At 33.6% G+C, this 27,639-nt stretch overlaps 1 protein-coding gene across 2 annotated transcripts in view; it reads right to left on the bottom strand.

The window, feature by feature from the left end:
• LOC134676557 (uncharacterized) overlaps positions 1-27,639 on the bottom strand; it is a 121,193-nt gene that overhangs the window by 28,365 nt on the left and 65,189 nt on the right. For both annotated transcript variants that reach the window (XM_063534958.1, XM_063534951.1), the window contains exons 2-5: positions 9,894-9,986; positions 6,202-6,389; positions 838-939; positions 604-712 (exon numbers count right to left, since the gene is read on the bottom strand). In XM_063534958.1, coding sequence (XP_063391028.1) covers positions 604-712; positions 838-939; positions 6,202-6,389; positions 9,894-9,966 — 472 coding nt within the window. In that variant the 5' untranslated portion in view covers positions 9,967-9,986. The remainder of the gene's footprint in view (positions 1-603; positions 713-837; positions 940-6,201; positions 6,390-9,893; positions 9,987-27,639) is intronic.

The following is a 27,639-nucleotide window of genomic DNA, read 5'->3' as shown; positions in this document are numbered from 1 at the left end:
TTTTAGGTAATAGAACATAATATATTATGCTGGAATGCCCAAGGTAGTTGGGTATTTCGATTAAGTACCAAAAAATTTTGCGTTAGAATTGGGAATTTTTAATATTGTTTTTATTCAGAATCACGAGCTTTATCCATTTTTTCTGAGAAAATTTTTGGTTCATCCGTGGTAAGTAGGTATAAAGAATTAAACGAGCCTTCCTCGGTGTCTTCCTAACTTAACCTTGCCTACATTTCGAGCACGGGAACAGTGGATTCCACTGTTTTAGGTGGTACACTATTATAAAGTTTTACTACGCTGTGGTGTAAAAACTGAGGTGTAATAATTAAGGTAAGGTAAGTTTGGGGTAAGAGAACTATAATTTATTTTACTGTGGGCAAGAGAAACCAATGGAGAAAGTTCGTCTACGTTAGTATTTTCAAGTTAATTTTATGTATGTATTAGGATTATGTTTAGTTTAAACATTTAGGTAAATTAGTTTTTTTTATACTTAAGTATCTGTATCCGTTTATTTTTCCTTTAAGTATTTCTGTTGCCCCATAGTTTTTCTTACCTCACTAAACCTTATAGATATAAAAACATAACTAAATGCTTAAAACTTACCAACGACATCTAGCCGTAGAAATATACTGGTGGGCGGATGAGATGAAACCTGGCACTCGTAAATGCCCGCATCACGACTTTGGACGAATTTCACTTTCAGTGTCCAGTCCTGTAGCAGAATAGCCCAGTGAGTTTTTTAGTTACCTTTTTGTTTTATAGAAAATATGTATAGGTATATGATTTAAATCGTATTTACAAGTTATTATATGCAAACTGTTAAACAAATGACCTTACCTCTGAATGCTGTAGATGAATGGCTTGAAACCTCTGGTCGGAGCTGTATGTGGTCAGACCGACTGTTAGGAGGTGATAGTCTTTTCTTCTTATCCATGATATCTGCAGACAGAAGATATTAGTATTATACCTTTAAATATTGTTTGGTCAATCGTGGCATATCATTGAAGGGTAGGTATTATTATTACCTACTAATAAATATTTTAGAACTAGCTGTTGCCCGCGACTTCGTCCGCGTGGAATCTTATCTTCAACATTTTACATCTTTAGTACCTATAATTTTCATATCCAAGCAATGTTGAAATTAAGTACTTTTCTTTTTTAGCAAGTTGTATGAAGTTTTAAGTCAAGTGGATTTTGATGTTGGTTGCTGAAATTACTTTTCTTGTATTCTCATAATAGGTACCTATGCCCTTATAGGTACAAAGATTCAAGTTCAGCATTCCGCACTGACAAAATATCTGATCTCCATACAAACTTTCAACCCCTTTCTCACCACCTTGGGGGATGATTTTCAAAAATGCTTGAATTAGTTTTCATGTTTTTTAATTTATTACCTTTTTTTTCAAAAAAGTTAAAGTTCCTAGCTTAAAATTAAATTTACACCCCAAGACGAATTTTCATCCCCTTTTTAGCCCCCTTAGGGGTTGAAATTCCAAAAACGTTGCAATCACTTTTTTTTGCAATCGGCTATTATGCCTTTCTAAGAAGTTTCAAAACCATTTGTAATGGATTCAAACTTTCAACCCCTTTTTAACCCTGTTAGGGGATGAATTTTACAAAACGCTGAAATTACTTTTCCTGTCTTCTAATAATATCCCTAAATACAAAGATTCAAGTCCCACACTCGAAAAAATGTTTGATATCCATACAAACTGTTAACCCCTTTTTCACCACCTTAGGGGTTGAATTTTCAAAAACGCTGAAATTAGTTTTCTTGTATTTTAATAATATATCTTTTAACGAAGTTTCAAATTCGTAGCTCAAAAGAAAACTTTAACCCCATACAAACTTTCATCCCCTTTTTAACCCCCTTAGGGGTTGAATTTCTCAAAATCGCTTCTTATCTCTTGTACACTTTATAAATGCAATCTGGAGTGCAAATTTCAACTTTCTGGCTTTTGTAGTTTCGGCTCTGCGTTGATGAATCAGTCAGTCAGTCAGTCAGGACACTTGCATTTATATATATAGATTAATTAAATCGAGACAAATGCTTCGCCAGTTAGTTTACTTTAGAGGTTAGGTGGTTTTCATTTTTTGCATCGAGTTTTACCGTTTTTGCCTGATCGTTATTAAATTTTATCATAATTATAACTACATAACTATAACCCTACATAATTATAAACCTACATAATTAATTCAGGCACTACAGACTTCATTAACATAGGCTTAAAAGATTTAATAAAATTAAAGCTTGAAGTACAATGACTGTATTGTTAAAAATACTGGCCATTCTCTTCGGGCTCACACAAACAGCTCTTCAGTAGTTACTAAAATAGGAATTATAAATAATGTCTCACTGATGTTAAACCTGATTTGGCCATTTACTGATGTATATTTAGTGAGAGCATTTAAGGAAGTAAGTGTTCATCTCAATAATATATGTGTATCTAACAATGTAAAATGTAACCTACATATTATCCTGTCGCATACCTACTTCTGTTGTTTCTCCAATAAATAACATAAAATAAAACAAAATTTACATTATAAATACCTGTCGAGAACTAATTTGAGGTTTTATATGTTATTTATACTTTTTATACATTTTGTCTATGTTTTATGGTATTTTGTTTTTAACTTTTTTTTTAGCCAGTTGTCATTAAATGCTCTGTGTGAAACTCGGCTTTTTCGTTGCTCCCGATTTTTAGTAGCTATCGAAGTGTATCTTGTCCTGGATTCCGGGACAATACCTACTATTTATAAGAAGAGCAAATATCATGTGTGTATAAATATGTGAGAATGCGAACGATAGTAGGTACCAGTGCTGTGGTGACACCAATTGTAACAAGCGAATCTGAAGGTCAGTGACTCCGTGATGGTGAACTGAGCCGGAATATCGGGAACACGTCAAAGCAAATATTTATTCAGGTAAATAAATACCCTGTTTTCAATAATATTTAGAATTTATTACTGATAACACGAAATATTAATTGACCTATATAATATCAGGTACCAAAAATAATACTTAATATTTAGGTATAATAGCCAACTTTGCCTCCGCAGTTTGCGCAAAATCGGATTACACTCATTTAGGACAAAATGAAGGTATTAAAACAACAAGCTTGCTGGGAATTGATTCCTCAAAACGTTTTTTATGGGTCTAATTTGATTGGCCTACTAGCCGGGCAAAAGCTAATTTTGAAAATATTGTATGAATGAAATGAAATGAAATGAAAATGCTTTATTGCCACAAGGAAGTACAAAATATAAACTAAACTAACTTAAACTAACTATTCTAATAATATTAAGTATAAGTTATAATTATTCTAAATAATGTGGCAAACGGTTTTGGCGTCAGCATGATGCTGAAAATGCCCGCCCACATGGGTGACACTTTAGCGCTGTTTTTCAGCCAGAACCAGATTCCCTTCGCACCTCCACAAATCAATTATATGTAAACCGCGTTTTAACATCTACATAATACATAATATATTAAATTAAATTAAAAGTGAACTAAAGAGTGGAAAATATAGTACTTTAACCAGGTGATTTAGTCAGATACTTATTTTTATTTATCTTAGGTTCGCCGCTTCAGCCTGTTTGTTAAATAATAATATTTTGCATTGGTTTTTAAAGGTCAGCAAGCAGGTTTTTAGCCTAATTGGAGGTGGTAAATTATTCCAGATTTTTGAAGCGGCGTACCTGAAACTTCCCTTAAATCCTGCAGATTTATATCTCGGGATTATTAACTTCATCTTCATTGTATTTCTTTTAGGTCGACGAGTTTCAGTATAAAAGGATAATTTTTGAAATAGGTAAATAGGTATTTTGGTGTATGCTACTTTATGTGTAAGGCAAGCCATGTGAAGCTCCCTTCTAGATTCCATATTTAGAATTTTTCTTTCAGCCAATATTGGGGAGATATGAGCTCTTTTTACGTGTATGCGTCTTGTATGAAAAAAGACGGGTAGGTACTTAACATTGCCCACCAATTTCGTACAGGTTACAAAGTTAAACGTAAAATTTTAATATGCGAGGATTTTCTTTGTGTTGAAGTGATCCTTGTTTCAACTTTTTACGAGCTGTGTTTCCATACGAAATCGACATAAGCAATGTTGGCAAAAGGAGATAACTTCACCCGACATCAAAATTGCTAAAAAGTGGATTACATATACATAGCGACTTAAAAAAAAACATGCGTATGCTCACAATGGATGTAGAAGGCAAGAAAAAATGTTAACCTTCATAGATTTTTTTAAGAAAGTCGATTTTTCGAAATAACGGGCATAGTAAATAAACGACGGCTACGAAATTTCATTTTCTTTGTGAATTCATTCCTCTTCGTGAGCATACAACAAATACAGCAAACTTTGATAAGGGATGTCATTGTTTAAGATAGATCTAGATATAATGAAACTTAAGACCGGAGTAATCATTTCCGAAACATCACACAGCTCAATGCCTCCTCTAATGAACGCAGATCATGCGCCATTGAGTTCCAATTACAATAGTGAGCAAATTAACTGACAATTAAATTTGAGAGTCAAATGATTCGACCCAATTAAATAATCAAGGAGCACTTATATTAAATTTGTGTTCAAAGATTAGATAACACAATTTACAATTCATGAATTTCTTTTTCTTTGATTGAACAGACTCGTATCGAAGCTCCAGCAAAATTGAAAAACTTCTAATGTAAGAAGTTGTCTATTACTTCTGAGATACTCAGTCCTTTATTTAAACAGTTCCATTCCACTTGATAATTAACTATAACTTGAACAACCTTTGATGTTAAGCCGTCTCTTCTTCAACAATCCATTGAATGTATTTACTTGGTGTAGAAGAGGGGTGAACGTCAAGAAATAAACCATTAGCACATAAAACAATCGTAACACGACGACCATTTCAGCAGCCTACCTGACTAATTAATGGCTCGCTTAATACGTTCGTAACGAGCTACGTTTATTTACCTTGTTGAGTTTGCCTAATGTGCTTTGGACTAAGCGCTAGTTTGTACTGGGTGATTAGTAAAAAATCAACGGTTAAGCGCGTATGACGTAATGGAGTGTAGGTACAAGCTTTCCTAGCGAGCGCTTTGCAGGTAAAGCGACTAACTCTTAAATGGGAGTAGAGTATGAACGAAAATAGCGAGTACATGGGTACTAAGAACCTGACTGACACTGCATTTTTGTTTTTGCTTCTTTATTAAATTTGAACATTAATAAGTAATTAGCGGTCTGTTGACCTTTGCGACGGAAACGTAGCATGATAATATTCCCTTGAAGATATTTAACATGCCCAAGTCTTAAATATAAAAGAAACAAAATACTTTCATTAAAGTCAAGTAGAATTATAATTCACCTTTGTATTTTCCGCTTCTTTGGCTCGGCGCATATAATTACCATATTATGAGTTAGCAAATTGCTTAATTTTTGCAGAATCGACTGTTTATTGGGGTTCCGGTATAATTAAATTAAATTTGCGCGAAAATTAAGCTTATTATGTGCGAGCCACCCCGGTTCGTACTGTAAATTTTAGCAGGTAATGTGAATTTCCTCGAAGTTCAGTAAATGCCTACATACTTTGTACTAATTACAGTCATTAATTTATTAAATATGGTTTGAAAAAGACAGAAAGTAAATCAGAATGAAAAGTCGAGAAATGGTCGTTCCAATGATAACATAAACCTTGACTTAACAGACTCGTATTAAAGCGCTAGGAAAGAGTTTGCTCGTTGAAACTTGAGTATGCGAAAATGCTACTGATTTAAACAGTTTAACCTTGGGAAATTCGAGGATTTCGACACGAGAAGCAAACTTTACCGCCAAGCAACACTTATTTATAGGGTTCAGTAGTGAACTAGGATACCTTATAGTTTCGCCATGTACACGTCTACTCTGTCCGTCTACAGCTTTGTTCCGTGATCCTTGGTGTCAGAAAGCTAAATTTGGCATGTATATGCATACATTATAAATAAATCATGCCGACAAAAGTGGTAAATTTTGAGGTGAAAATATACTATCTAGGATAAAATAACGTCTTTATTTTTATTATGAATGTCGAATTAACTTATACGTATGTATTTATGACGTTATAACTAATTCGTAAACGTCCTACTGGCCTGGATTTTGTATTTCCACCGTCTCCCACGCAGGGAGCGTCGAGCGGAGACCAGAAAAAATATTTGTAAAATAAAATACTCACAATTCCATCACCAATATTTCTAATGACACACGGCAACAGAGCCGTGGAGCCGATTTGTGAAGTCACAACCGTGTTGTTTTCAGTTGCGAAGTGCTTCTCAGGCGTGTGGTAGAGATCGTCCAGGGGCGGGAACGTGACCGTCAGCTCGTTGTGTTCGGGCTTCAGTGTTGGGGGGGACGATGTTGGCGCTGAGGACAATATGGTATATAGAAATATTAAGAAAATAATACACAACCGCTTTTCCATATACATGTGGTCCCCATTTTCCCCCTATTTGAAAAACTGTTATTTACTAACACGCCTATTCGGATTTCGAGATAATCACAAGATCTAGAGACGATTTAGAGATCAACTAGATCTACATTAGATATCGACTAGATGTGACTTGGTTATCTAAGTCATATCTTGTCGAAATAGTTCAAGAGGACCTCCAGAATCGCGGAAACGTCAAATTTGAAATATCTATCTTTAAATTATCCATATCGTAACTTGTTGAAGTCTAGTGGAAATCTAATTCATTTTCCGAATCGAGCCGTAAAACTTGAATCGTGTACAAGTAATTAATTTTTCAACAAGTTTTTGGCGGAGGTAACGCCATTTCGAAAATGGCGGTGTCCTCGTGGTCCCGGAGGTAATTTTAAAACTTAATTTAGAAACTATTATTTCTTAATTAAGTCCAAAAAGAATCCACCTACTTTAAATAATTAAAGTACCAGGACCTTTAGAAAAAACAACTTATTTATACGTATCTAACTAAGCCCTGTTATAGTAAAGAATAATGAATAAATCATGAAAACTTAAAATCATGTTTTAAAGTTGTTGGTATGTACATTGTACGTGTAGGATTGTTTATTTTATAAACTTATCAAGTTTGCGGACGCTCCACCACGGGATACGAGTACAACAGTTATACCAGCCATTGGAAAACGTATTTTTTTTAGTATTCTCTCGCGACCAACGATAACTTCTTAGATACATCAAATCATCATTTTGGTTAATGCTCCAAAAAGCAACAAATCTTCCGCCAAGTTGGGAACAACTTGGAGTGAAGCATAATTAATAATATTATTGGAATAAGCTGCTTTACGGAAAGTTATTATAATGCTTGTCCCGATATTTGCTCATTTGCCTGTTTAATTGAAGATTCTAATGATCTTCTTAAAATGTTAATGCATACTATTAGTAGTACTGATTAAAGGATGACTCACGTTAGACCGGGCCGTGTCCGACCCCGAGCTTCCGGCGCATAGTTTTCTATGGAAAGCATCACGTGACCGCCTAGTTATGTCATAGAAAAGTAAGCGCCGGAACCTCCGGCCCGGACACGGCCCGGTCTAACGTGCGTCATCCTTTATTTGATCCGACTTATTTGACCGACTAATCGGTGCTCTGATGGCCTGTTCGGCGGCCGACTAGTCAGCTAGTCGGCAAGTGCATTAGTACCTTCCGTCGTGCTATTCATCATATGTATTACCTTAAAAGCGTACCCTACAGGTACTTACATAGAGCTATCACAAGAATCCTCATTTAACTTCTGTCTTTCTTTCATTTTACGATCCTGACACTAATTATTATTATTAGTTTGTATTTAGTAGGGCAGACCCAGAACAAGATGGAAGGATGTAGTGCTAAAGGACATGAGTGAGTGCAAGTTATCCGAGGATGATGTCGTGGATAGGGCGAAGTGGAGAAGGTTAAGCAGGAAAGCTGACCCCACCACCATGTGGGATGGATAGCTAGGAAGAGAGAGAGAGTTTGTATTTAGTAATCGGTATATTATACCAGGAAAATACTTAATTTAACTAATAAAAAATTCAATCGGTTTCAAATCTATCTACTTTTTTAAACATTTATGGGGCTAAACCATAAATGCAAAGTTACATATAAATTTCAACCGCAATGAATTAAATATTTGAAAGCTTGACGATAATCGATTTCTATTCAGTAAGAACATGACATCATTTGGATATAAAGAAAAACGAAAATAAGACGGATACAAAGGGCAGAAAATTAAATTGCTTCGGTCCAAAGGGTCTGGCTTTGGAAGCGCGTGAAGTGGCCCGGATTCAAAGAATTAATTACACATTTCCAGCATGTTGTCGCGACATAACAAAATTGCGTTTCCGACTCAACGTGTTACTATGTGACGCAAGTGACGAGAGCACATAGGTAGGTACGAGTAATATATATTATGTACATTTGAGTAGATTCAAGGGATATTATTTCCTACGTCATGATAAGAATGGAAAATTAACTTATTTTACTTACCTACTACTTTGAGCTCTCAATTTGAAGTCATAGTAAAGTTAGTTTTTCTTATACTTACACATCGAGCTATTATAATAGAGATAAACCTACCTTTATTTATTAGGCGTTTCGTACCACAATTTAGTTAAAAAATATTTTAGTATTTAAGGTAGGTAGGCAGAACATTACTGGCTGACGGGTTCTTGTTCTATCACAGTTTGAAATACAGGTTGAAACACCATACATTAAAGTGTTAAGTTTTACACCTTTTAGGTATTATCATCAGTTATCACCATCCTAAAACGCAGTTTCTATGAACATAGGCCAAGCGCAGCTCGTGAAATGGGTGCCCGCGAGATTGGATGGCCCGCATTTGTTTTTATTTCGGCCGGCGGCCTCAAGCGGAACACTCGTGTTTTGCTCGAGTGACAGACTCGAAGCAAAGAACTGATCGATTTTAGGAAGAACTTTGTGTACATCGATGGCCGATAAATGCAAAACTATTGTGGAACCAGGAAAAAGCCGCAGATGTAAATTTGAATCCTCATGATTGATTTTACGTAGTTTACGAAGTATTTTCTTATGAAAAGGGAATAGTTTTTTGGTTAGAACTCTATACATTCTTCCCGTTGTATTAAAAATATAGAATATTTTGCACTGCAATGCAAACTATTTATGTACAAGCATCTGTACCAGAATTGTATTGCAAAAGTGATTGCTGCATGCTGACAAAAAGCATGTTCGACATAAAAGGGGCCAAATCGAAGGCACATGTAGAGGACAGGGACGCCGCTCGGACTTCGCGTCCAATAAAATTTCAGCTCAAAAAATCCTTTGGTAATTTTTAACGTGCGCTTACGCAACAACTCCCGTGAGTCGTAAAATGTAAAACTTTAGTAGCAAGTGTGTAATTCCTTCTTTTTTTATCGCCGCGTTGTATTGAAACTTTTCTTTGTTCAAATTTCTGAGTTTAGGAGAGAGAAGAAAGTTACAAATTGTTTAATATTAATATTGAACTTTCCTTAATTTTAGTACAGTAATTTAGTTTCACATGTTTCTTACAATTACTAATTAAGTAAAATGTATGGATGGTGACTGTTAGTTATTTACTCGTTTTTAAATAACACTTGTTCTTGAACGTACCTACTTAGTGCTATCTAAATTCTTGTGCTGGTGTTGTACCGTGCACGCAAAACAAAATCATTTCTGGTCCAGCGGTTCCCGGTATTCACTGTCACTACACCTTATAAAACAAAGTCCCCCATCGCATCTGTTTTTGTGTTTGTATGTTCGCGATAAACTACTAAAAGGATTTTTATGCGCTTTTCATCTATCGATAGAGTGATTCTTGAGGAAGTTTTATGTATATACTTTTTTGAGTGGTTCGCTAGTATAAATAATAAAAGCAAATTTAAAAACTGCTCAAGTATTTTTGTCATGATTACCTTCTCCAGCTCCGATGACGGTGTGAATAAGGAGTACAACGACGCAGACGCACCGCTGGCCCTCCACCGGCATCGCGGCCGCGGGATCTAGCCCTGAAACAAGCAACAAATACAAATATAAATACTTTATTACTTTATTCGATGTTTATTAAGACAAAAAAAAACTTTATTTGGTGTAAAACTTAAAACTTAACCTATATTACCAATCAATTACCAGTAAATATCAATAGGACATCCAACACATCCATATATTCTATTTTATTACATTTCTTTAATTTTATTATTGACTATTATTGAGCTTTTATAATGAAGAATTGTACAATTATAAAATAAGTAATGCCGCATAAATCCTATTTAATTAAGATTTTCCATTATTTATTATAATGAATTTTTAATGAATTTTGCAATGTATTCTCAAATTATGTTATGACAAGTTTAGTATTATTTGTAAATAATCACCATTAATTAGTATTTGGTATTAAGATTATTACCATGGCCCGACTTCATGTTTCAATACCATCCTATGCCACTCAGCATAATATATGCCGGTGACTAAAATACTTAGTCATGGCGCTGGTTTTCAGGGCAACCAGGGAAAACACAAATCAACACTGATTATGTTTTTCTCAAAAAATCTCGGGAGTATTAAAATGTGATTTTATCCGATGCTATTCTCACCCTAAGAAAAATTATATGGCGAACTTGATTTTAGAAATCGGGCAGGCTATACAATTTACATAAAACGAATAAATCAAGGAAGATATTTTTTGTGTTTGAACCATTAACATGTATAAAAATACTTCCCTACCTAACCTTAGCTTCTACTTGTTTTGTCACACCTTTGTCATTCGCGTCCCATTCAGAAGAGAATGGGGATGATTAATTACCTACTCAACATTTGAATTCATTCGTTCATTCAGTTGAACACGCTTATCTATTTGCTAAATTTGCTAAATGAAATTAATTTTAGAGGGTTTTCGACAAGATTTTTCAGCTCTGATGGGTCTGTTAAGATAACTTTGTACCAGTAAAATTAAATACTGTTGTGTACGGGTACTGGTATTTTGCCTATAAAATATCAGTTGCTTTTCAAAGCTTTTTTACAACGATTACTTAGAACAAACTCACATCAATTCATTTATGCTGTTAGTTTTTAACCGACTCCATAAAGGAGGAAGTCCTCTCTATTCGAGAATCTTAATAAGATGGCGGCCTCATACAAAAAACGTGATTTTTGCGGCAAATGTTCGCGGTTAAAAAAGAAGCATTATTATCACCCTTTTAAGAAAACATCCCCTTTAAAAATGTATTATTCACAATACCTAATTTTGAACCGTAAACAAACAATATTTCAAAGGAGCCACAAAAACTAGATTACTCACCGTAGGCACGATCATTAATGCCATCAATTCATGCCTTTGGGGCATGGCGGTCCCTAAAAGGTTCTGTATGGGGGCAAAGTGGCCTGTGTAATGCTGCTCTGGTCAAGGCGTAAACGTGTTTGCGGTCACCCTCCTTTGAAATAATGGTAACATTCCATTTCTAACCGCAGCTGCACTACCGGTACTGAACGCGTCGCTGTCATTGTCAATTTCCATAGTAAAATGAACAGTATTGCAGCGGTCGTTGGAAATGCACTGTCACCTTAAGCGTAGGTACATACTAATTTTACTGTTTAAAAGGAAGCGTCAGAAAGTTACTAAGCATTTTACAATCAGAAAAAAGTACCGAAAGCCTTACCTAATACATACACCTATGACACATTACGTGCCTAGTCTTTAAAAGAAAGTGTTTTCATATCAGGACCTTAGGTACGCATTTATGTTCGTATATTAATAAAGGTAACATAGTAACGAAAACAATTAAATTAAAAACATTAAATAGTAAAATCCGACTAAACGAAAATAAATATTCGTCATTTAAAGTTTTAATAAAAATTCTACAACGTTGCCTTAACTAGACCGTGATGGCCTTTAGACAAGACTTTGCTTTTAATCTTACTTCGTCTGGATTTCCATTAAGGTGAGTAAGCGGAGCGTTTTGCGTAAATTTATTATTTTTGCTTTGAAAGTAGGCCCAAATAATTCACAACAGACTCAATTTACAACCATATTATTACTTAATTTTCAGTCTAATAAAATACTCATAATAAAACAATGTACGAAATCTTGTTTAAGATTGCAGTAGAAAGTATTCCCCGATTCTGGCCCCGCCTCTCAGTGGTCCCCGATCCTGACCCCAAGGCCGAGCCACCGCCCCGAACCTAAAAAAAAAAAAAAAAAAAAAAAAAAAAAAAAAAAAAAAAAAAAAAAAAAAAAAAAAAAAATAGCCCCCCATTTGAATTGATTGCGCTAGGTCTCAGCAGTGCCCGGCGCCTCCTTCAGGGACTTACGAAATACGCTAATTAAACAATACACCTTGTTCACCACGGTAACAATAGGCTTATCGACCCTTTTCTATTGTTCGATCTCGACTCGGGCGCGCTATTGTGTTACCGAGCATACTACCTGCCTGGAACCTTTCCTTAACCCACCGACGTCTCCATTCATGCCTTCTTTATGTGTGTTTACTGTAGGTGTTTGTGATAGGTATTTTGCAATAGGTATTAGGTACTCTAACTATCAACTCTAATAACCCGCATTATCTTATTACCTCTTGGAGCTATTTCGATTTATAAGGAATACAGTTCTAACCTTCTTCTGACGTAGAATTTACACTAGTAATCCTTTGGCAGCCTAAACTAACCTTAACCTTTTACCAAACCTAACTTATTCTTCGAAAACCTAACCTAAACCTAACTTGTCCAAACCTAACTAAAATCAACCTAACTCATATCAAACTAACCTGCTTTCACCTAGTCTTCCGATATAAAGTAAACTCGTAGTTACTTGTTTCTTTCTATTATTTAAGAAAATAACGAGGCGTGTGAGGCATTTCTTGTGCACTTGTGTTCATTGTTATAATAGCTTAATTGTTTTATTGATAGACGTCTATTATATTTTATACTGACAATGGATTTATTGTTTCCTATACCTATTCTTTTATAATTTGGGTTTGAGTAAAGAGAACGTCTGTTTAGATGAACTTGTTGATACATGTTACTTTGTGTGATTTAAAAAAAAGAACGAGACATGTCAACTGGTTTCAACATGATTTAGTCTAATACATCAACATTTCTTGTGCGTTGCTATTCATTGTTATAACAGCATAATTGCTTTATTAATAGACGTCTATTATATTTTATGCTGACAATGGATTTATTGTTTCCTATACCTATTCTTTTATAATTTGGGTTTGAGTAAAGAGAACGTCTGTTTAGATGAACTTGTTGAGACATGTTACTTTGTGTGATTAAAAAAAAGAACGAGACGTGTCAACTGGTTTCAACATGATTTAGTCTAATACGTCAACATTTCTTGTGCGTTGCTATTCATTGTTATAACAGCATAATTGCTTTATTGGTAGACATCTATTATATTTTATACCGACAATGGATTTATTGTTTCCTATTATGCTTTTGAATTTGGGTTTTAGTAAAGAGAGCGTATGTATTAGATGAACTTGTTGAGACATGATTTTAACGGTACTGTACCCTGGTCATAGTGACACAGTATAAAAGCCGAAGAGAAATGAGTTTGAGTAAGTATTACCGTCGTGGCAGTCCACTGTATCAGAGCTCCTTGTATCTATTGCAGTATATAGAAATATAGTGTTAATTCAACAGTGAAGTGTTTAAGTGTTTATAGAAAGACCCAACAATGGATGTAAGTATGTCTTTTATTACCGTAACTTTGTTTTGTTTTCACTTGTGTTCTTTGTGTTTTAATTATCAAGATTGTAGACAGTGTGTAAATTATTGTTTTATATTGTTTCAGTTCACTGAAAATACTTTCAAGAACTATTACTACCCGGATAATAATAAAGACGAATCAAGCGATGAAGAGGGTACGCTTGGTTTCAAAGTTAAACAAGCCATCGCAAAGAAACGTTCAGGAAACAATATCGATAGTTTCTTTGAACGACCTAAAAAGCAACCCAAAATTGTGAAACGGTCTTCGAATGTGAGCAAAAGTTCACCAGACGGTGTTGCAAACTTATCATCCGGACAAGACGACGGGGCATATGCATCACATTTGATTAAAATCGAGATATATGATATGCAAACAATTAAAAACGTCCCACCCATGGAACACTGGAAGCATGCGGACTTCAGATTGAAATATTTTGCGCTGGAAGACGATTTGGAGCTACAAAATACGCGAAATATTATTTATAACATAACAAAGCAATTAGCTTCTAAGGACAGTAGTGTGAAATATTTTATAGATAATAAGAAACAGTGATAGTTATAATTATTAATGATAGTAGTAGCTTAATGATTGTGTTAACGTATTTCTCATTTTTTACCTCTCCTTAAGTACATTTTCCATGTAACAGATTTTTTTGTGTCGTCTCGCTTTTAAGTAACAAAGAATGTTAAGAAATATTTTGTAAATAATAAAATTAAAAAAAAAATGTATAGTTTAGAATGGTCTTTGTATTATATGAAAAAATAAAAAATCTTATTTAAGTACACGTATTATTTTATTTCACAAAAAATGTTTTAAACATATTCCTTAATATAAGGTCATTACATACAGAATTATCAGAAAACAAACTTAGCATATCTTTCATAGTTTTTCCATGATATTTAAAATACAAATAAACTAAACAATATTCACCACAAACTGAAGTAAAATGGTTTTGAAGAGGTTTATTGTTAAAAAACCACTGTCTGGTGTTTCTTTTTAAAAATAAGTTATGGTAACCTGAAGGCTTCCTTCCGAAGGAATCAAAATATTCTCCTATACCAGTAACATCAATGTGTATGGCAACCCAGTGGGAGCCTGGTTTCGTGTCAGGGTCCAAATTACTAACAATAAAGACAGGTAGATCGACCCAAATAGGTATTTTGTTAGCTGCAAAAACATTTGTTTCAAAAAGTGGGTTTAATTTCTTCATACAAAATTGTATCTCATTAGTATCCATAATTACTTAATTAATAACAATTTTTGTCTTGATGATGCTGCAAACAATGACTACAACAAAATAAAGTAAACGAAAGAAAACATTGTATTTATATAATTATGTTTTTCAACTATTATAATCTACAGATACATCACGGTTTTTGTTTATTTCAATAATGTTATCAAATTCTGCATAAACGATACAATTAATGGTGCTAGTTAGAGCCGAATCAAAGCGTACTTCTATCCGAACACTTCCATGTCTAACAAGATTCCAATGTGAAGTTGAACTAGCAGATAAATCTGGGGTTAAATCAAAACATAACAAACAATAACCTCCACCATAATCTGTTCTACTTATTCCATTACCTTCGTTGTGAAAATGAATACCAGTTCCGGAAAATAAGGTGTGATATGCCGCCGCTATTAAACCAGAACTAAATGACGGTTGTAATGTTTTAGAAGGAATTTCATGACCATCTACAAACAAACTAAATGAATTCATATTATAGTTTTGAAAATTAAATGGATTCAAAGCTAAATTTCCATTAAAACCTGAATTTGATACAAATCCAATAATACACCGTTTAGGAATTTGTCCGAGAAATATATTATCCAATGTTTTACCCTGGACCCCTGATGGTATTGTGAGAACCTTAACTTCTGCTCTCGTAATGGGGTACTTCGCAGTCGTTGTTGCCAATACTTTTTGATGGGCTAACAAAACGCTAGGATTAATTTTTGTTCTTCTAACAATGAGACTAGCATCTGTTATTTGTACTTTAAATTTTTTATCTTGATGACAAATTAAATTAAACGATTCTTTTGATCGGACTAACTTAATACGCAATTCAACGCCATTTATCAAGAATTTCTCTTGGTTAAATATATCGCCATGCAAATGTCCAATCATTTCCACTTGCTTACTCTCTTTGATAAATTCTAGTCTTTTCTGAAATCCTTTGTTGTTGGCGTCAACGGTATCCATAAAATCTGGGGTATCCTCATACCATAACCCACAAGTAAGATGGGTTTTTTTGGCTGCCGGTCCATAGTTGAGAAGATTTTCCATATAAGCACGGTAAGCATATGTATTGTTTGGGGGTGATATGAGTTTTTGATTTAAATATACATCAAGTTGGTTGAAAAGGGAATGTAGCCAGTTATTGGTGGGTCCAACTCCGGCATCTGCTTTTAATTTTGTCCCATCTTGATTCAACACTTTAGCAGTAATATGTAACATTGTGTGTGATAGATCAATGTAGTCATCTCCTGATCCAGGTACTTGAAATTCAATGGGGCCATCATCACTTAAAGATGAAATTGGTTTGTAATGAATCCAATGTCCGCTTTCAATACTTGTTTGAGTTGATGGAAGGGCAAATATATCTAATTCTGATTTTGCACATTCACATGAATGACTGTGTAGAAATGACATTATTTAACTTGAAAATATATCGTTATTTTTATTATTATTTTTACTTCCTCTTCGTCGCGATGCTTTTCGAGTAATGAGCGGTTCTCTTCTTTTATTCGACATTTTATACCCAGATCCTGACATGAGAGAATCAATTTTTTCATCAGCCTTTCTTTTTAGGTTAGCGCTCGCTTCCTTAAATCGTGATCGAATGGAACTATCCATAGGACGAGAATTTACCATATCAGATAACAGACCAACCCCTGCCCCTAAGGTTTCTTTTCCAATGGTTTTTAAACCGCTAGATAACAAAGGGAGCACTGATCTAAATAGTCCACCCAAAAAACTGCCTATACCATGTCCTCGTTGGTATGGAACTCCCTTATAGACAATACCTATCCCAGAGCCGGCTTGGTGTGAATAATAATGTTCGTAAGGACAAGAGACTGACGATCTGTTGTAAATCATTTTACTCGTTGAAAGTGTAGCTTCACGCAAGAAGATCCAAATTGAAATGGTACTCTGACACCAGTCGTTGTTCTTATATCAATTTCAATTGTATCGAACTCTCTTCGTAAAACTGGTACATAATGAGCGGGTGAGAAGATGTGAGTTTTATAAGCTCCATAAATGAACTTAGTTGGATCTAAAGGTATTATTCTGAGTAATGAAGTAATAACATCTCCGACTACTTGTGGATGTATTATATCAGTATAAACAAATATTTGAGATGGTAAACCTAAATATAAATTTGCGGGGTTTTTTCCTAATGTATTTTGTTTTAAATTTGTTCTCGGTTTAAAACCCAATTGCAGACTTAGTATCGGAGTTGTTATGATAGATGTTATTTCTTTATTTGTTGTTGCTATTCCAACCAGTTTTGTTAATCCATCATATCGAAATTTTACGTTATTTTTTAACTGTGGGTTTTCATTAAACGCTTGAAGAAAATGATCTATATTATCATATGTAGTGGCTGGTATATGAGTTTTTATATCCACTATTTTTGTAGTTTTATCGGTGGGTGATAACACCGTTTTCTTTAAATAAATGATGTTTTCATGCTCTTGAACATTATACATGGAACAAGGGTATTGAAATTCCACCAACCCAACTACCCATTCTCCATCCAATTTAATGGTCTTTGGTAATTTAGTTAAGAAATGTGCAGTCGTGTTATCCGTGTAGTAATCTGATGAACTATTACTTAACAAAGTTAGATAAAAACTATTTTCACTCATATTTTCTTTAAGTTTGATTCAGGTATCCAAGAATTAAATTTATTAGGATAACCTTGCCACTTAACTAGTATTTCCTTTCTGCCAGCAACTCGACGCGAGCGTATTATTTTATCAATTTTATACTCGTTGGAGGGGAGGTAAGTTACTTTTTGTAATTCTTTAGAATAAAATGTACCAATGATGGGTTCACCTTCTAAATCCTTTATTGTATAAACAACTCGTGGCGATCTGTTAATAATCGAATCAATAATAAATATTTCATCACTCCAATTACTTTCATAACCTTTTTGAAACACATGCTTATATTTAGTGATTCTAACATGATCACCTACATTTAGTTTTTTAGTTTCTGATGAAATTTGCCTATCTTTTTTGCGATCATATAAATTACACCAAACAGTCATAATATTATTAGAGCTAACATCAACTGGGCGCATTTTAATGCTAGAATGATAGCTATGGTTGTAAGAATGTAAAAGATCTTGTAATATATTTGTGTAGTTATATGTATTCTTATGAGTGAAGTAACGCCACATTTTCATTTTAAGTGTTCTTTGAAACCTTTCTACTATACTTGCTTTAATGTCGGGGTTATTAGTGGTATAATAATTAATATTTTTGCTCTTAAAGTAATCTCTAACCGCCCTTGAAACAAATTCTGTACCTTTATCAGATTGGATGTGACGGGGAACAGAGTTGGCTTCAGTAAATATGCTTTCAAAACATTGTTTAACAGTTGCTGAATCCTTCTTCTTCATGGCTCTTGCAAAAGCATATTTACTGAATACATCAATAACACAAAGAATATATTTGTACCCATCATTATATTGACTATAAGTACTCATATCACTTAAATCGGCTTGCCAAAGTTCATTAAAGTTCGAGAGAATGTATTTATTTCTAGTAAATCGTCTATGAGTAGGTTTATGCAGCGTGTACGTATCTTGAGATTGTAACCATTTTTTCACTTCCTCTTTGTTCATTTGACCTTTCATTTCCTTTGATAAATTATTTAAACTGCTATAGCCAGCTGGATTAGAGACATCATAGTAGATTCTGTTAATGTCTAATAAGGAGTCCATCTTTCCCACTCTATTTTCTTTCCGGATCTCTTTTGCTCCCGTGTAGCAAGAGGTGTAGAAGTATTATTATCTTTATCTGTTGAGGCTCTCGTCTTCACAGATGTGGAGGGGGTAAAGGGTTCAATCAAAGGAGTACCCTTAATAAATGCTAAATTTGTAGGATTACCTATGCATGACCTAGGAACTTCGATATCTTTTAAAAGTAAAGCAAACACTTCCCATCCAATTGGCTTAGGACGTTTAAGACATCTAACGGTGTCGCTTACCAAATCAGTAATATTACTATTTTGAATGGTTTGGTTATTTATAACAACTTCACCAGTCTGTTTCCACCAAATTTTCGGTTTACTTGAAACAATGTAATCTAACAACGTTCGAGCTTTTCTTTCATAAGATTTAGGTAATATGTTTATAATTTTTGATGGACTGATTGGCATTAGTTCTTGATTTATTTCACCAGGTGGTGTATTAAACGATGACGGTGTGGCTGCTTCAGTTATATTATCTGTAACTGACTCATTATTTTCATTCTCCTCCTTTTTGTTCACTTTTGTTTTTATAATATCATTACTTTCGTTGATGACTTGATCTAGCCCCTCCATCACGATGGGTATTCTAAACGGTTTTCGATCTGTTTCAATAAAATGTAGAAATCTTTGTAATGCTTGAGAATATAACGTCCACTTTTCGCGATCATTCATTTTACTTTTAAGGATCTTTTGCATCTCTCCATCTAGCCGAGATGAGGAATTTTCGGGTGGACTCTCATTCCGTTTCAGTCTTTCAATAAAATCTGATTCTACTAATAACATTTTTTTTGTGTTTTCCATTTTGTTTATGATAAAGAGTTCACTAAAGCACTTAAAACTGCACCTAAAATAATAGGTAGAAATGCGCCTCCTTTTTGAACTATAACAGTTTTTCTTATTTTATGTTTCCCTTTCGAAACTAATTTTCTTAAAATATCTTTATATTTTTTTAGTTTCGTCTTTTCTTTTTTTTCTAATGGAATTTTCCCATTTAGGACGTTATAAATACACTCACAAATAATGTTGATCTCTTCATCGTCACAAGATTTAAGTAACGCAGTACGATATTTGGGTTTAAGCAACTGCAATGCTTCAAGTAAATGTTTATATGTGTTTACTCTTGCATGCATCATGTAGAACTGACTAAAATATGCTGATTTTTATCATATTTAAACCCCTTTTTAGGTACATACACTGTGCAATGCCCATCGAACGGAAATATTTTTGTTTTGAAACGGCATATGTCATTTGTATTTTGTTTCAGGTCAATCATGAGGTAACCATGAGCCTCCTTTGTAGCATCTTTGTAGGCTTCGTCCACAAACTTTGAGTTTTCTGGGTAAACTTGTCGTGACAGGTAGCGTATTTGAGTTTTATCCCTGGGATTTTTAAAAAATACAATGTAGCTTGTATTCAATGAAATATCACGTTGTCCTCGACCTTGATGAAATATGTTTTGTGTAATATAAAAAACACTTAAGTTTCTATGATGACTACCTTTCGTAAAAATGTCAACGATTCGTCCATCTGATTCTCTCATCAAATCATCTATAATAAGAAGTTTAGGTTTCTTCCCATCAAAAATTGAAAAATCTGGTATTCCTTGACTATAATTTACATTTTCCAGATTGTAGAGAGGTTGCATTTCATCATAACACCAAATAATTTCATCAAATTCAACATTACATATCTCTTTGGAGTTATTCAAAAAGTTTGTGACAAATTGAGTTTTACCACAGCCACTAGGACCTGCGACAATGGTGGTGAAAGGATGATAAAAGTGAATCATTATTAAATATCGTAATCTATGTGTATGTGTGTGTGTGTGTGGGTGAGTGTTGATATGTTAACGGATGGACTTTAAATGGTAATATTCAGAAAGAAGATTACTATTTAAACAACTCAGATATAGTAGAAAAAAACAAAAGGATTACGTAAAAAAATAAATTTATTATATATGATCACACTTTTAACATTAATTTTTTTGTTTCTTATTTACAAAACTACCTTAAAAGATACAATAAAATAAAATTCATACATTTTTTTTTTACATGTTTACAAGTAATATCTTAAAAATATACAATGTACAAACAATAATTTGGAATTCGAATGTTCTGTGTGATTAAATTACAACTTTGAAACTTTTTAATTATTGCGGTATTTTATAATGACCCCACGCAAGAGTGTCAGAAGAGTTTTCTAATAAGTATCGTTTTGTATCTTCATGCGATAATGATATTTTATTTATTTTTTGAGTGAATATTATATGTTTTATAGATTTAAATCTTAGCATTTGAGCGCGTTGCAAATTTTTATTAAATAAACACGTTTTGTAATTGTCAAGAGTAAATTTTTTTGTAACACATTTATTGACTCCTTTGGCTTTTGATAAAACACCGTATTTTTCGGTTTTCTCATCATTCTCGTCATATTTTTCAACATCTAAGGTATACATTTTAGATCTCAGACCTACGAATTCTTTTAAAATTCTACCATTATTTTCATCTTTGAAAAACCCTAATCGCTTTTTATTAATTAACGGCAAATCATATTTATTGTTAGGAGGATAGTCAGATGTATCAAAATATAAATTAAGGTCTGATTTTATATCTGCGTAATAATTTTCCGTGAAAATTTGATATACTAAGCTATCAGTATCTGTATAAAGAAGCTTAAGATTGTCTGGATATTTGGTTTTCATGTAGCTGTAGTGAAAGTCATACATCAAAGTTTTTGATATATCTAATACGCAAAATCCCAAATAAATCGGTTTATTATAAAATATTCTAGTTTTTTTCAACTGAACGGCCACTAAATTCTCAGAGAATATGGATAAACTATGGAACTCAGGTTTCGCTATCAAAGATTGAACCCCCTGCGTTTTTCCTCGATTTTCCCAGTTATTTAATAATTTGACATTTACACGTTTTGCAACATTTTCCATGGTCTTACCGAACACTGAATTATTCATTAGTTTAAAGAAATCTTTTTCAAAATCGGATGATGCCTGTGATCGCATGTGGGTGTTCAAATCTATGTAACTTTTTAACCACATAGACTGCTGAAATTTAAGAATGCGATGGATTTTACTCAATTTCAAACCATTTTTTAAACACTGTTTTAGATTTCTATAGTGAATGACATAATTCGTTTTTTTATTTAAATTAGGAATTAATTTTTTTTCTTTGGAATTACCCAAACAAACGTTTTCAGGACAGAATGGCAAATCTGAATGAGAGTCATGCAACTCGTTAGGGTATTCGAGATCAACTTCTAAAATTAAACCATGATCAGCGTCATCAGATATATTAAAGTCAGTATCTGTATTTACCCATTCAAATTTACCGGTAGGAAGACATTGAGACATAGCCCACCCGTAAAGGTTATTTGCATCAAAGTACATAAGAAATGACGATGGGATATTTTGATTATAATCTGACAAAAAAATATTATTAGCCTTCGCATATCTATTAATACATTGTGATATGCCACCTCGAATATTTTTCGCTATAAAAGCTATTTTATCGATATCAGTTAGGAGTTCTAGTTTTATTTTTGTACTTCTTAACATTGCATCCCAACTTAATCCCGGAGCAGTATAATAATGAGCGGGGTCTAATCCATACGTCTTAAGACAAAGGTTTCTAAAATTTTCAAATATATCAGTTAGTAATAAAACATCAGTTTTTAAATATAAATCAGAATAATCACCCATATTTTTGCATTGAAAATGAGACCAAACATCTTTTGCGTGATCATAATCCTCCTCTGAGATGTGACTATCAGACAAGGAACTAAAGAAATCATCTTTAGAGGGAAGAGCTGTTAAGTTTAAAGAATCGTATGATGACATGTGTTCATAGGGATATACACCCTTACGTAATAAGCGTTTAAAATCCTCCTCGCATGAAAAATTCAATTTTAATTCATGAAATTGTTCAGGCAACAAGTTTTTTGCCAATTTGTCAAGACCACTGGACATAAATTTAAGTGAATCAACAAATCTCAATTTAACTGTGCGATTATTTATTTGCAAATTCTTAGAAAATGAAATGTATTTCTCTTTGTTCTCTGGAATTAGTTCAATGTCGCCTTCCATCAAACCAAGCCCATGCACTATAAAATGACTATCATAGTTACACAAATTATGGAAAAATACAGGTACAAAATTAGGTGCCCTGTATTTTTCAGAACAAAATTTATGTGCCACTCCTTCATAAAGACCAGTATGGTAATTATAGGAAATGACTGAATCCTCGTTTAAATTTTTATCACAAATATAACATGTACTACTCTGAGAAATATGCACATTATTTGCATTAGATAAAGGCAATGGAGTCTTTACAAAAGTATTTCTCCTACAAATGGCCTTTAAGTCTTGTTCCATATACTTCATAAATTCCTGAGTGCAATTTTTGCCTTTATATGTTCTGTACACTGACAATTTATCATTATAAGAACATTTAATATAGTATCCAAAACTATATACCTCATGTTTTTGTATATTTGTTGTTGAGGATGTAGTAGGATTCATTTTACCTGTTTGAATCGGGTTTAGAAAGGCCTCGAAATCAGCATAAATAACAAAAGGTACCCTTAATTTACGTTCATAATTATCGAAAGTAAGTATATTGGAGGAAACGTTTTCATTGAACCAGTTTTTCTTTTTATCCTGTTCTGAAGGTAAATGTGTACAAACATGGAAACAATCGTTTCTTTGATGATTCATTAAATTGTCACGAGTTGTAAAGTTCGCCAAACAACCATCACAAATATGTGCGGCATGCTGTGTATTTGATAATTGTTTGGATACTAACCTAGATAAATTTTTGATATAGCAATAATGCCCCTTACTGTCTTTGGATATGTACAATAAGTTCAAGTGGGTAGCTTTTTTGCACTTTGTTAAGTGTAATGGACCTACTACGTCATGTATTTTACTTTTCGAATTGTATTCAAGACCAAAAACGTTTATACTTAAATCATTCATTTTTTCAAATTTCTGAATATCTCCAACTATAAGTGGGAAAGTTAAATTTCCAAAATTTAATTTATTTTTATGCGCTATATACGAATTCGTAGTGTTTGAACGATGACTTGTAGGTGGATACAAGCCTGACAATACAGCCCATCTAAAACATTCATGATCACTATTTTTTACATTAATAACTGCTTTTCTGTTCTGAATATCACGAGGTAATTCGATATAGGAAGAACCACGCAATGGATTAAATTTGTTTACATTGATATCTAGATAGTTAAATTTTACTAAACTCCATCCACTATCTTTTCTCTCAAAGTTAAATAATTTTGTTAATATATCTTTAACAACTGACTCGAAAATCTCATCTTTGTCGCTGCTAACATCAACTACATTGTTACATAATTGGAAATCAAATGTATTATTTACTTGTTTGCTCTCTTGAGTAAAATCCGCATTTAAAATAAAGTTTACTTTTAAAGCATGGTGATCAGTGAGGGAACGATCCAATAATGCAAAGATTTTATCTTTATTTCCTAGTAAAATAGATTCGGGAGTAAATGGTTGGTGAACATTTTCATTTAATAGTATTCTGTAAGTGGCCACCCTATTCTTAAAAGCATTTTCAATTAACTGAACATTAACCCATTCAATGTCAGCCCTTAAAACATTATTTTTGTGAAGATTACTATTTAAATGATTTTTAAAATATCTTTTAGAGACAAACTTATTACACACAGAACATTCAATTTCATGATTATTATTTGTACTCACAATGACATCGGGAACTGGTTCGGGTGATGTTGATGTGACAGGTTCAGCAGCTGCTGGACGGTTTTTCTTCAACAAGAATTCTTCAGTCTCCAAAACTGCAGCTGTCCTTTTTACTCCCCGTCCTATTTGAGAAGATCTATAACAATACAAAATAAACATAAATATCTTAATGTGAGATAAAATAAAAATAATTACTAAAATGGTTGGTTGTATATACTAACGTAAGTCTTTTCGACACTGCTGACAATAGGCCTGCATCATCAAAACTCCATCAATCACATCTGATGATTCAGTATTCCCCTTGGAATTTTTTATATGCCCATCACATGGTGTGTAATACGGTATAATATCAGAATCTTCCAGTAACGTGTGAGGTAATTTGTTTGAAATGTACCACATTCTAATATTTCTATGAAAATATGATACAATAAATTCTTTACTTAATTCCTCAATCTTATCACGAGGTAAGGTGAGACCAATATGATAATAAGTAAACACCATTATGGAAAAGGAAATCACAATACAAGCACGGCACCAAAACACTGAATGATATGAACTCGAGATACCCCGCTTATATAACCAGTCCTCTCCCACCCCACGTTTATCCTAACAATTAGTTCAGGTCACAACAAGTTAGGGACCCATCCTTTGTTAAACAGGTACCGGTTAAGAGTTATAAACATGTATGAACAGGAATATTTTTACTTACGCCTCTCGATGAAGTTGGCTCACAAGACGGGCAGCCTCGCATAGATCTTCATTTTCTTCTATTTCTTCACAGAGTCTGATAAGTTCAAGATCGTAGACATCACAGCTCAAAGAGTCCATTATGAAATGAGAAATCATACAGTGCTTTCTTTCATTTAAATAGTTGACTACACGTATAAGATTTCTAAGAGTGGGGACTGTGACCTTTACAAGTGAGAAGTTTAAATTAAAACTTGTTGTAATGTTATACAATAAAAATAATCTGTTACATGGAAAATGTACTTAAGGAGAGGTAAAAAATGAGAAATACGTTAACACAATCATTAAGCTACTACTATCATTAATAATTATAACTATCACTGTTTCTTATTATCTATAAAATATTTCACACTACTGTCCTTAGAAGCTAATTGCTTTGTTATGTTATAAATAATATTTCGCGTATTTTGTAGCTCCAAATCGTCTTCCAGCGCAAAATATTTCAATCTGAAGTCCGCATGCTTCCAGTGTTCCATGGGTGGGACGTTTTTAATTGTTTGCATATCATATATCTCGATTTTAATCAAATGTGATGCATATGCCCCGTCGTCTTGTCCGGATGATAAGTTTGCAACACCGTCTGGTGAACTTTTGCTCACATTCGAAGACCGTTTCACAATTTTGGGTTGCTTTTTAGGTCGTTCAAAGAAACTATCGATATTGTTTCCTGAACGTTTCTTTGCGATGGCTTGTTTAACTTTGAAACCAAGCGTACCCTCTTCATCGCTTGATTCGTCTTTATTATTATCCGGGTAGTAATAGTTCTTGAAAGTATTTTCAGTGAACTGAAACAATATAAAACAATAATTTACACACTGTCTACAATCTTGATAATTAAAACACAAAGAACACAAGTGAAAACAAAACAAAGTTACGGTAATAAAAGACATACTTACATCCATTGTTAGGTCTTTCTATAAACACTTAAACACTTCACTGTTGAATTAACACTATATTTCTATATACTGCAATAGATACAAGGAGCTCTGATACAGTGGACTGCCACGACGGTAATACTTACTCAAACTCATTTCTCTTCGGCTTTTATACTGTGTCACTATGACCAGGGTACAGTACCGTTAAAATCATGTCTCAACAAGTTCATCTAATACATACGCTCTCTTTACTAAAACCCAAATTCAAAAGCATAATAGGAAACAATAAATCCATTGTCGGTATAAAATATAATAGATGTCTACCAATAAAGCAATTATGCTGTTATAACAATGAATAGCAACGCACAAGAAATGTTGACGTATTAGACTAAATCATGTTGAAACCAGTTGACACGTCTCGTTCTTTTTTTTAATCACACAAAGTAACATGTCTCAACAAGTTCATCTAAACAGACGTTCTCTTTACTCAAACCCAAATTATAAAAGAATAGGTATAGGAAACAATAAATCCATTGTCAGCATAAAATATAATAGACGTCTATTAATAAAGCAATTATGCTGTTATAACAATGAATAGCAACGCACAAGAAATGTTGATGTATTAGACTAAATCATGTTGAAACCAGTTGACATGTCTCGTTCTTTTTTTTAAATCACACAAAGTAACATGTATCAACAAGTTCATCTAAACAGACGTTCTCTTTACTCAAACCCAAATTATAAAAGAATAGGTATAGGAAACAATAAATCCATTGTCAGTATAAAATATAATAGACGTCTATCAATAAAACAATTAAGCTATTATAACAATGAACACAAGTGCACAAGAAATGCCTCACACGCCTCGTTATTTTCTTAAATAATAGAAAGAAACAAGTAACTACGAGTTTACTTTATATCGGAAGACTAGGTGAAAGCAGGTTAGTTTGATATGAGTTAGGTTGATTTTAGTTAGGTTTGGACAAGTTAGGTTTAGGTTAGGTTTTCGAAGAATAAGTTAGGTTTGGTAAAAGGTTAAGGTTAGTTTAGGCTGCCAAAGGATTACTAGTGTAAATTCTACGTCAGAAGAAGGTTAGAACTGTATTCCTTATAAATCGAAATAGCTCCAAGAGGTAATAAGATAATGCGGGTTATTAGAGTTGATAGTTAGAGTACCTAATACCTATTGCAAAATACCTATCACAAACACCTACAGTAAACACACATAAAGAAGGCATGAATGGAGACGTCGGTGGGTTAAGGAAAGGTTCCAGGCAGGTAGTATGCTCGGTAACACAATAGCGCGCCCGAGTCGAGATCGAACAATAGAAAAGGGTCGATAAGCCTATTGTTACCGTGGTGAACAAGGTGTATTGTTTAATTAGCGTATTTCGTAAGTCCCTGAAGGAGGCGCCGGGCACTGCTGAGACCTAGCGCAATCAATTCAAATGGGGGGCTATTTTTTTTTTTTTTTTTTAGGTTCGGGGCGGTGGCTCGGCCTTGGGGTCAGGATCGGGGACCACTGAGAGGCGGGGCCAGAATCGGGGAATACTTTCTACTGATTGCTTTGGTGTATGTATTTTTTCCTTTTAAT

The sequence above is a fragment of the Cydia fagiglandana genome, chromosome 2 (assembly GCF_963556715.1).
Source record: "Cydia fagiglandana chromosome 2, ilCydFagi1.1, whole genome shotgun sequence".
NCBI lineage: Eukaryota > Metazoa > Arthropoda > Insecta > Lepidoptera > Tortricidae > Cydia > Cydia fagiglandana.
Note: the sequence above shows the minus strand (reverse complement) of the source record. Positions and strands in the feature narration are given on the sequence as shown.